The sequence below is a fragment of the Oryctolagus cuniculus genome, chromosome 12, assembly GCF_964237555.1.
Source record: "Oryctolagus cuniculus chromosome 12, mOryCun1.1, whole genome shotgun sequence".
NCBI lineage: Eukaryota > Metazoa > Chordata > Mammalia > Lagomorpha > Leporidae > Oryctolagus > Oryctolagus cuniculus.
The window spans coordinates 66,054,340-66,066,636 of NC_091443.1; the positions used below are offsets into that span (position 1 = coordinate 66,054,340).

Genomic DNA, 12,297 nt, shown 5'->3' on the forward strand with positions numbered 1-12,297 from the left:
CTCAATCTGTAAAGTCTATAAAAACATCCTAAAAATCTGAAAAATCTCAAAACTTGAAACATTTTGGATAAGAGATAGTCAAATCTGTAATTCATTTTATATCAAATGAGGATCTTACTGTGCTACATCACTCCATTATTAATGATGTTAATATTGACAATTAGTTTGAGCTGACAGCAGAATACCTTCATTGTAAAGCTCCATTTTCCCCCCTTAAAACTAGCAAATAATTTAGAACCATATGAATAGTGCTCCTTAACAATCTAAGTCTGAATGCTTTTAGCATTCATTAACAATCCATGTCTGAATCAGATATTTCCTTAGAATCTGCAAACTACCATTCCTTCTCTGTTAAATAGCATTTCTCCAGACAGAACTTTTCCTGATAAAACAGAAATACCTAGTTGCCATGAAACAAAATTCCTTCCAAAAAGGTAGAATAAATGTTTATTTCATTCCCTTTAATTACCAAGAAATTGATATACTAACTACTGCCATGGTGACAAAGAAGTTCTGTTTTACTTAGCTCTCATTTAAGTTTCATTAGAAACTCATGAATTTTTATATATTCAGTATGATTTAATCATACAGTAAGAATGCTCCAATTATCCAACTAATGTCAACAGGAGCCTTTACAAGTTGGGTCCTAGTTCTCTGATATAAACTTAATTGAACAAATTTACATTAACATTCCCAAAATACAGACCCGGAATCAGGTATTTTAACAAAAAGCCTGATTTCTTTTAGGGGAAATGGTACTCAAGAGATCAATTCTGGGGCCGGCACTGTGGCGTAGTGAGTACAGTTGTCACCTGCAGTGCCAGAATCCCATATAGGCATTGGTTCAAGTCCAGGCTGCTCCACTTTTGATCCAGCCCTCTGCTATGGCCTGGGAAAGCAGTAGAAGATGTCCCAAGTCCTTGAGCCCCTGCACCTGTACGGGAGACCCAGAAGCAGCTCCTGTCTCCTGGCTTCAGACTGGCCCAGCTCCAGCCATTGTGGCCATTTGGGGAGTGAACCAGCAGATGGAAGACCTCTCCGTCTCTCTCTCTCTGCCTCTGCCTCTCGATAACTCTGCCTTTCAAATAAATGAGAGAGCTCAGTTCCTGGGACCTAGAGGTATTCACTACCATAGAGGAATCTGGAACAGGTGAAAGAGCATAAAAACTACCTATGTTTTGAGTTTTGAAAGGATTTATCTATGAAACTATTTGAACATTATATTTTGAAGGAAGTACTTTTTCTTGACAACTTTTAAAATTTCTTCAATGGTTACTGCCCAAATTTCCTGCTTTTGAATAAATTTTGTCACTTTACACTGTCTTATAAAACAATCCATTTCAAATATATTTGCGGATTCATTCAAAGAGCCTTTTACAATCCTTTTCATTCCTCTGTATCTGTGATTCTGTAGGTTATTCACCTATTCTGTTTCCTAATTCATTAAATTCTGCTCATATTTATTAACAATTATTTTCTCTTGTTATTTTATGCTTATCAAGTTGATGGCTTAAAAAAGGATTCTGGATTCATTCTTCAATGGGAATTCATTCCCTCCTTAGAGAAATTATCAAATCTTTAACTTCTTTGAAGAAGAAAAAATTCTTTATATGTAAATATGAAAACAAAAATAGTAAAATTCTAAATGGAATTCAGTGTAACCCATACACCTAACATTTATTATTATCTAATTTCATTAAGTTTAAATTACCTACCCATTTTTTAAAAACATCATTCTTACCTCTTTTGTAGTACCTCCTCTTCCAGGCTCATGATTTAAACAAAAAGGACCAGTTTTCCAGGCCTCTGTGTCTCCACAGTCACAAAATCCTCCTCCAGTAGAAGTATGCATCTGATAAATATAAAAGGAGTTTGTCTTGAGTTCAAAAACATATTACAAAGGAAGCAAGAAAGATAAAGGTGACTCAAATAACAAATACTCACTAATACTTCAACTTTAATTGCCTTCAATGTAATAAAAACTGAATAACAAAAACATTTTGATTGCCCCAAAAATAAACAAAAAGCCACCAAATCCTAAATATTTCATCATAATAAAAAATTTTATATCATACCCATTTTATTTTTTAAAGTATAGTTTATTTGAAAGGTCGAGAGAAACAGGTTCACTCCTCAAATGCTCCAAGCAGCCAGGGATGGGCCAGGCCAAAGCCGGGAGCCAGGAACTTAATCCAGGTGTCCCATATGGGTGGGAGAAACCCACCTACTTGAGCTGTACCTGCTGACTCCCAGAGTGTACACTGACAGGTACCTGGAACAGGGAGCAGAGCCAGGACTCAAACCCAAGCACTCTAATATGTGATTTGGGCATCCTAAGCACTGTCTTAGCCACTATAACAAATGCCCACCCCTTATAACTCTAATTTTTAAAATAGCAGTTGTTTAAATTTTTAGCTAATGGAGAAGAACAGATGGAGAAATGCACATAAAATAATATAAACGATGCCTAGAATGCTTGAGTAATAAGATTTTGTACTAAAAGACTTTTAAAAATCATTATAACTTATATGGTAAGAATTGTGTCTAGTACAGTTATTTTCATTTACACTGATATCCCAGCACACCTAAAAGTAATTCACAACCTTTTCCCTTTCAGTGATCCTGAAAGAAAAAAAAAATTTTAAATATACTAATTTAGGTAGAGAATGATGGCAACAACCTGATTTTTTTCAAATCTCCCTCAAAACTTCCTCCTCTAAAACATATAATGGCTAAGGAAAACATAATGTGACCCATGATTTCTACATTAAACTAAATATAAATACCAGAACCTTCAAATAACTTATTCCAACAAAGTTGCCATTAGCACTCACTTCAGATCTGTAGGTTCATACAGCCTGAGAAGGGACTTAAGATACTCCATGAAAAATGGCAGAAGGGTACAGATGAAATACAGATAAACTAACAGTCAAGATAAGAAAGTCCAAATTTAAGGTATAAAAACTAAACAGTTGGGACGTGGGGCTCATAGGAGTGAGCAGGACCAGAAGTGGCAGCCTCAGAGAAGCACTGCCTTTGGAGAAAAATCAAATACATTAAAAACAGGGTAATCCCAAAAAATAGAGCAGTAAATGGAAGAAAGAAATAAGCAGGGAAAACTAAGGATCCACAGGAACGTGAGAGAAACAAGGCATGCCAAATCCTCTCCTCCAGTCAGCACTACCACCATCATCTACATAAGAACTTAAGACAGAAGGGGGTAGAACTGACAGAAGACAGTACTTGTGACTCATCTCCAGGAAATGACAAGAATAGAAAAAAAAAAAAAAGAGAGCATATCCACATAAATACTGTAACAATGTCAACAGCCAAAAAAAAAAAAAAAAATTAGGCAAACACTAGTCAAAACACAAACAACACTGAAAAAATCTGTACCACAATATGTCAAATTAAATTACATAGCCTCAATCCTGCATTTGGGGATATTAAAACATTTAATGGGAGTAAAACACCTTTATTCAGCAAAAATTAAGAACAGAAATGGAAAAAGAAAAAAAAAAAAACAAAGACTTGATTGAACTCAAGGGGGAAAAAATAGAATAAAATGGGAAAAAAAAAAAAAAAACACGCCAGAAATGGATTCTAAATTACAAGGTGTCCAAGATATAGACTTAAATGAAAGGTTAATAAACATTGAAGCACAGCAGGATAAGCATCAAGAGAATGAAAATGAGAAGTAAAGAAGGGTTGGGCTGGTGCTGTGGTAAAGCTGTTGCCTGCAGTGCTAGCATCCACATGGGTGCCAGTTTGAGTCCCATCTGCTCCACTTCCGATCCAGCTCTCTGCTATGGCCTGGGAAAGCAGTAGAAGATGGCATGGCCCAAGTGCTTGGGCCCCTGCACCCATGTGGGAAGACCCGGAGGAGGCTCCTGGTTCCTAACTTCAGATCAGCACAGCTCTGGCCACTGGGGCCAATTAGGGAGTGAACCAGCAGATACAAACTCCCCACCCTCCAACTCTCCTTCTTTCTCTAAATTTCAAATAAATAAATAATTTTTAATAAAATAAAATTGTAAACTAAGAAAACTTTCTAGAAAAAAAAGATGAGTTTAAAGTCCCATAAGCCCATGAGTAACAGAAAAAAAAAATAAATTCAGTGTGATTTTTTAAAAAGATTTATTTTTTATTTATTTGAAAGAGTTACATAGAGAGGTAGAGACAGAGAGAGAAAGAGAGAGAGAGAGTCTTCCATCCGCTGGTTCACTCCCCAAATGAACGCAACAGCCAGAGCTGCGCCGATATGAAGCCAGGAGCCAGGAACTTCTTCTGGGTCTCCCACATGAATGCAGGCGCCCAAGGACTTGGGCCGTCTTCCACTGCTATCCAAGGCCATAGCAGAGAGCTAGATCGGAAGAGAAGCTGCCGGGACATGAACTGGCACCTATATGGGATGCCGGTGCTTCAGGCCAGGGTATTAACCCACTACGCCACAGCGCTGGCCCCCCACAGTGTGATTAACTCCAAAATATATCTAAGTAAAACTAACAGACTTTAAAGATAAAAAAATTAGGTGGGCAATCTAACTTCTTAACACCAGAGCAGCATTTTTAAGAAAAGCAGATGTGGGGCCAGTGCTGTGGCACAACGAGTTAACACCTTGGCCTGAAGCGCAGGCATGCCATATGGATGCTGGTTTGAGACCCAGCTGCTCCACTTTTGATCTAGCTCTCTGCTATAGCCTGGGAAAGCAGTAGAAGACGGCCCAAGTCCTTAGGCCCCTGCACCCATGTGGGAGACCTGGAGGAAGCTCCTGGCTCCTGGCTTCAGATCAACGCAGCTCCAGCCATTGCGGCCAATTGGGAAGTGAACCAGCGGATGGAAGACCTCTCTCTGCCTATCTCTCTCTGCCTCTCTTTCTGTGTAACTCTTTCAAATAAATAAAACAATATTGTGGGGCTGGCACTGTGGCGTAGCAGGTAAAGCCATCGCCTGCAGTGCCAGCATCCCAAGTGGGAGTCAGTTTGAGTACCAGCTACTCCTCTTCCTGTCCAGCTCTCTGCTATGGCCTGGGGAAGCAGTGGAAGATGGCCCAAGTCCTTGGGCCCCTGCACCCACGTGGGAGACCAGGAAGAAGCTCCTGGCTCCTGGCTTCAGATTGGCACAGCTCCGGCTGTTACAGCCAGCTGGGGAGTGAACCAGTGGATGGAAGACCTCTCTCTCTCTCTGTGCCTTTCCTTCTCTCTCTATGTAATTCTGACTTTCAAGTAAATAAAATAAATCTTTAAAAAATATATTGAATTTTAAAGACAACATACCATATAAATTCCCACTGTGCAGGATTACAGAATGCATGAAGCACTGCTGATACTAAAATACTCATGGACCTTGATAATTATTTTTTGAAGATTTATTTAAAAGTCAGTTACAGAGAGGAGAGGCAGAGAGAAAGAGAGAGAGAGAGACAGAGAGAGAGAGAGATCTTCCATCCATTGGTTCACTACCCAATTGGCTGCAATGGATGGAGCTGGGGCAATCCAAAGCCAGGAGCCAGGAGCTTCTTCTGGGTCTCCCATGTGGGTGCAGGGGTCCATGGACTTGGGCCAACTTCCACTGCTTTCTCAGGCCATAGTTGAGAGCTGGATCAGAAATGGAGCAGCTGGGACTCGAATCAGCATCCATATGGGATGCTGGCACTGCAGGCAGCAGCTTTACCCACTGAGCCACAGCACCAGCCCCAATAATTATTTTTATAATTAAATTTTAGCAGTCAGCTTTGCCTTAATTTTATCCTTTTGACCAACATTTGGAAATCCTCTACGTTTCAAGTCTAAGATACATTAAAAAGGAAGGAATGCTCCAACATGGGAAGCAGTCCACACAGCAGACTCATAGGATGACAATTGCTTTAAATAGCACTCTGACTTCATAATCAGCCCTTAATGCATTCTGGTCTGGCTGAAAAGCCACGAGAGCATTTCAGGCATGGAAAGCCGAGACACTGCAACAACAACAACAACAACAACAACAACAAAAAATGTCCTACATGAAGGACCTCAGTGGATAAGACCTCAAATGGAAAGAAGTGGTCATCAAAGGAGGTACTTTTCTCTGAAGGGAGGAGAGAACGTCTACTTAGCTTATGGACTTATCTAAAAACTGATGGAGTTTGTGGATTCAAAAGGCTTCCATAGCCTAGGAAGCTCATGACAAGAGCCTCAGGTGATCATACATAAGAGTGTTAATTGCTAAATTAACAACAAGAGTCCCTGTGTACTAACTTCCCACGCAGGACCTCCGTCCTCAAAGAGTTGTATTATAGTTATGTTTAAGTGCTCCCAAAAGATGTATCATTCTTGGGTGCTTCTTTAAAGTTAGGTTTCTAAAAAAAAAAAAAAAGAAAAAGAAAAAGAAAAAAAGAAGTGAAATTAACTTCAAGATGCAAGGACTTTGAACAGCCCTTGTCTCACTGTTGAGGGACAGTTTAGTTGTTTTTTTTTTTTTTTTTCCTGTGCAAATTGTTGAACTCTTTACTTAGCATATAGTTGGTCTTCTGTGTATAAAGTTAATCAAAAATGGGAAAAAAAAAAAAAAAGTAAGTCTAAGACAGACAGGAAATCTAAAGCACATGAGACCCGAGTCTTGTTTTCAAAGGGTTTGCAGTCAGGTAGGGATAAGGGATACACAAATATATTATTACAACTTGCTAAGTGAAGACAGAGGCTTGCACAGGAAAGAGAAAATCAAGATTGCTAGTGGGCTTTTTTTCTACTCTATATATGTTCTAGTTTGTTTTGGAATGTGTTCAAAGAGTATCATACCACTCTCAAGGTAAAAAGCAGGCTTAACTTTTGGCATCCGTTTCCAAAACACAAGAAAAAATAATTAGCTGACCTCTGCCATGATTTTGGTACTATTTGATCAAGTTGTGCTATTATTCTGATCTTGGCTCTTATAATTTAATCTATCCATCAAATCAAAGACCTTGGTTCCATCTGCAAGGATTACAGCAAAATACCTTGTTCCTTTAAACCAAAAAAAAAAAAAAAAAAAAAAAAAAAAAAAAAAAGGCAAAGTAGCAATGCAAGAATATTCTGTATTCATCCTTCCAAAATCAGCAAAGACAAATTTAACCAACATCAAGAACAATCAACAAAATATACTCCAGAAGCACTGGGAACATTTTTAAAGTCAGGTTCAGTTGTTCAGTTAAAAGGTTTCTGTGGTTCTTGGGCACAGATGCATCAATCCATTTGGTTTAATTATTTCCTAAGGCAATTTGGCAAAATTCATCAAGAATCTTAGAAAGCTCATTTTTAAAAATTAATATTTTGTGTTTAGTGCAGTTTTAGGCTTAATGAAAAACTGAGCAGAAATTACAGAATATCCTTCTCCCCTCCACTGTACAGTTTTTTTTTTTTATTGTCAACACCTGGCAATAGTGTGGTACATTTGTCATAATCAGTCACTGTTAACAATTCATTAGTCAATATTGATATGTTTTCGTGAACTAAAGTCCAAGTTTATAAGATAGTCCCCTCTTAATAGCATTCATTTTTTCAGTTTTGACAAACATAGGAGGAGTTCTTAGAAAAGCTCATGGAAAAGCCTATTATGACAAAACCATGAGTGAATTTCAAAAATTTTTCTTGTGCCAAAATATTTTCATTCTTTCTCCCATAAACTTTTTGAAAAACCCTTTTATAAAATATTTCATTATAGTATGATACAGATAGTTTTGTGGTCTAAAAAATCGCCTATGCTTCACCTATCCATCCCCATTCCCTCTCAACACTGACAATTACTGATCTTTTTTTTTTTTTTTTAAAGATTTATTTATTTATTTGAGAGGCAGAGTTACAAAGAGAAGGAGAGACAGAGATTTTGCATCCACTGATTCACTCCCCAGATGGCCACAATGGCCAGCTGGGCCAATCCAAAGCCAGGAAACAGGAGCGTCATCTGTGTCTCTCAAGTGGGTGCAGGGGCCCAATCACTTGGGCCATTTCCGCTGTCTTCCCAGGTACATTAGCAGGGTGTTGGATGGGAAATGGAATAGCCAGGACTCGAACCAGTGCCCACAGAGGATGCTGGCACTGCAGGTAGAGGCTTAACCTAGTACACCACATTATTGGCCACTTACTGATCTTTTCACTGTCTCCATAGTTCTGCCTTCTCCAAAATGTTGTTTTAGAAGGACTTCACTTATCACCAAGTATTTAAGGTTCTGTCAGGTGTTGTTGTTGTTGTTGTTTTTTAATCACTTGATAGTGTATTTCTTTTCAGTACTAAGTATTATTTCATTTTATATATGTACAAGTTTATCTAGTCACCTACTGAAGGAAACCTTGGTTGCTTCCAAGTTTTGGCAAATATGAAGAGCTGTTATAAACATTCATGTGTAGCTCTTTTGCATGAACTTAAGTTTTCAATTTATTAGTATTAATACCTAGGAGTGTTATTACTGGCTTGTACAGTAAAAGTATGTTTAATTCTGTAGGAAACTGCCAATCTTCCCAAAGTAGCTGTACCACTTTGCATTCCCATTAGCAAAGAATAAGAGTTCCTGAGCTCTACACGCTCACCAGAATTTATGCTGCTGGTGATTTGGAATTCTGCCATTCTCATAGGTTGGTAGTGATACTTCACTGTTGCTTTAATTAGCAGTTCCCTAAGGACATAAGGTGCTGAGCATCTTTGTGTGTGCCCACTGACCATTTTTATATATTATTTGTGAAGTATCTTTTCAGGTCTCGTGCCCATTTTTTAAACTCAGTTTTCTGCTTTCTTATCCTTGAGTTTTAAGAGTTCTGTATAGATTTTGGAAACCAGTCCTTTACCAGATGTATGTTTTGCAAAGATTTTTGCTCAATCTACAGCTTTTTATTCTCTTAAATATCTGTATTTTTAATCTAATAATTCTATTTGAGAATCTATCTTCACAAAAAATCCTAGATACGGAAAAAATGATTTACCTATAATGATGTTTGCTGCAACACTTTATCATTTTTAGAAAACAGAAACCCATATAAATCTACCAATAGATAAATGTTAAAATAAATTATAGTTAAATAAATATACACATATTCTAAAAGAAACACCAAAAACTGCATAATTTTAAACATTTTGCTTTTCCATTTAAAGTATAACTTTCATCTTTCTTTTATAACTGAAATTTCATTTTAAACTTGCTATTTTTTCTGAATAGAAGCGATTGTTGTAAGAACGTATTCTTTTTGTAATCTGCTTTTCTCATTAAACAATATAAAGGGCATTTATCCACACTGAAAATAATCTTTAAGAGTAGGTTCAGAATTTTGCTGTTTTTGTTTTTTAAATTTGTTTACTTGAGAAGCAGAGAGAGAGAGAGCACTCCCATCTACCAGTTCACTCCCCAAATGTCTGCAAAGCCAGGAACCAGGCATTCAATCCAAATCTCCCATACAGGTGGCAGGAACCTAGATCCTTGAGCCATCAACACTGCCTCCCAGGGTCTGGGTGAGCAGGAAATTGGAGTCATGAGTCAGATGTGGGTATCAAACCCAGGCACTCCAAAGCACATCTCAAATGGTGTCTTGACTGCTAGGTTAACTATCCACACTGGGTATGTGTTTTTAACTTATTTTTGAGGAGGAAAATGCAGAGGTATATACTGTAAGTTTTTTGAAGGGCTAAACTATCAGAAAGCTGGATTACAGAACAGGGTCACATTACACACTGTAGAGCAAAGAGCTCAAATTTTTATTGTTATCTTGTTCTCAAAAGTTGATTTGGAGGGCCAATGCTTAGCATACGAGGTTAAGCTGCTGCCTACAATGCCTACATCCAATATGGGCCCCAGTTCATGTCCTGGTTGCTTCACTTCCGATCCAGGTCCCTGCTAATGTTCCTAAGAGAGCAGTGGAGGAAGGCCCAAGTGCTTGGGCTCATGCACTCACATGGGAGACCTGAACGAAGCTCCTGGTTGCAGCCTGGCCCAACCCTGGTCTTTGGGGCCATTTTGGGAGTAAACCAGCAGATGGAAGATCTCTCTCTCTGTGTCTGTCTCTCCTTCTCACTCTCCCTAACTCTGTCTTTCAAATCAATAAATATTTAAAAAAAAAAAAAGTTGATTTGGATCATTTTGCCACTAAAGGTTTTCCTTGGTCCTTTGTTCACAGAATATCCAATCTTCAATCTCTGAATGCCATCCCCCCTTTCTCTGAAGCAACACATATACTTTATCTCTTTCAATTCTTTTTATTAATAGCTTCATTTTTTTTCTTTTAGGAAGTGTTTTATTACACAAATTAATATATACAATATAGAGGTAAGTTACAAAGTATAGCAATGAGCCGGCACCGCAGTTCACTAGGCTAATCCTCCGCCTTGCGGCGCCCGGCACACCAGGTTCCAGTCCCAGTCGGGCCGCCGGATTCTGTCCCAGTTGCCCCTCTTCCAGGCCAGCTCTCTGCTGTGGCCCGGGAAGTGCAGTGGAGGATGGCCCAAGTGCTTGGGCCCTGCACCCCATGGGAGACCAGGCTAAGTACCTGGCTCCTGCCATTGGATCAGTGCGGTACACCGGCCACAGCGCGCTGGCCGCGGTGGCCATTGGAGGGTGAACCAATGGCAAAGCAAGACCTTTCTCTCTGTCTCTCTCTCTCACTGTCCACTCTGCCTGTCAAAAAATAAAAATAAAAATAAAAAATAAAAAATAAAAACAAAGTATAGCAATGAAATAAATACCCATGAATCCAGTAGCCAACCTAAGAAAATTATCAACTCTGCTGAAGCTCCCTATACTAATATGACCATCCAGAGTCCCACACATTGCCTTAGAAGTAACTACATAATTATTAGTCATTCCTTCATTTTTCTCCAAAGTCTCACCATATACACTCATATTCTGGAAAGCTTCTATCAACTTATTGATGAGCAATTTTTTTTTTTTATTAATCACACTATAGCTCATCTTTCCAATGTGATTTACACAGGCTGTATAAATAACAAGGACAACTCTGCAGAAATCTAAAGACAGCAAATCTAAGAATGTTCCACAAAAGGCTGCTTAGTGGTAGAGATGTAGATTGGCAAATTATAAATAAATGAAGGCAGCTAATGAAGAGGTTCCTAAAAATTAACAGACGAGTTTTAATTAGTCCATAGAGAAATCAGAAGAAAAAAAGGGACAATATGGTAAGCTCTTTTATAGTGTTACATGCATTCAATTAAAAGGGCTACTCTTTATTCTGAGGTTATCCTACTTTCTTGAGATTAAAATGTGTTTTCCTTTATTAAATGATATGAGATGGTATGGTTTTTTTAAGCTGCTGTTCATTTTCCTCCCTTCTCCCCTCACTTTTTAAATTAAAATTCAACTTCTTTGGCCAAATAAAAAGCTCAAAGTCCCCTAAGTCTTGCTTAGAGTTTTCTGAAACTGACCCACAAAAATCCCAAAGCTTGGAAAACAGAGGTTTAGGAGTCTTTAAATCTGAGGAACTCAAACTCTTGTGGTGGGCATTCAGCATTTTTTCTCTTTAGTCTCCCAAAATAGGAATCAGAAGAAATTAAAAACCTTCTCTTCATCTCTACTTCTGGCATTATTTCTGGAGACAGAACAAGAAAATTATAACTCATAGAGATGATCAAGAAATATAGAACATAACTAATGATAAACTCTGTAAATTCTACTAATAATTAGCTTTGCAATCTTGGGAAGACATTTTAATCTCACTATACCCTGAGCTCCCAATCTGTTTTTCTCTAGTGCACTATAATATCTGCAACCTGTTCTTATAGCACATACAGCAAAATTGAGACCAGTCCAAAACTACTAAAGCCATTTTCAACTTTATGGAAGATATTGTCTAGACAATGTTAAGATGTTAATTCCATTTACACAAGATTTGAGGTATCTTAAACTTGTGCATACAAAGAAAAACATCAACTACTACATCTGTTTAAGCTCCAAAGTACAGAACCAGCACTACTATTTGAGAAACATATCTAAGCTCAAAATAACAAGGTTATCTAAAAATATAACAGGAAAGGAAAAAGTTCTCAGTCCCATCACTAATTAGAAAAATATAATCAAGACCACAATGTCATACTATTATATACTGAATAGATTTGCTAAATTTAAAGACTTACAACAACAAATGTTGCAGGAATACAGAGCAATGAGAACTCTCATATTTAGCTGGAGAGCCTACAAATCACTATAATCACTTTAGAAAACAGTCAGACATTATCAAGTATATTATCAATATACCCTGGAACTTAGCAATTCTATTTCAGATATATATCCAATACAAACTCCTATACATGTATAACAAAACACATGAACAAAAATGTTTATAG

General features: G+C 37.8%; 1 protein-coding gene across 5 annotated transcripts in view; it reads right to left on the reverse strand.

Moving 5' to 3' along the window:
* Nucleotides 1-12,297, reverse strand: part of UBR1 (ubiquitin protein ligase E3 component n-recognin 1) — a 169,001-nt gene that overhangs the window by 124,880 nt on the left and 31,824 nt on the right. For all 5 annotated transcript variants that reach the window (XM_070054077.1, XM_070054074.1, XM_070054075.1 and 2 more), the window contains exon 4: nt 1,742-1,852. In XM_070054077.1, the coding sequence (XP_069910178.1) occupies nt 1,742-1,773 (32 nt within the window). In that variant the 5' untranslated portion in view covers nt 1,774-1,852. The remainder of the gene's footprint in view (nt 1-1,741; nt 1,853-12,297) is intronic.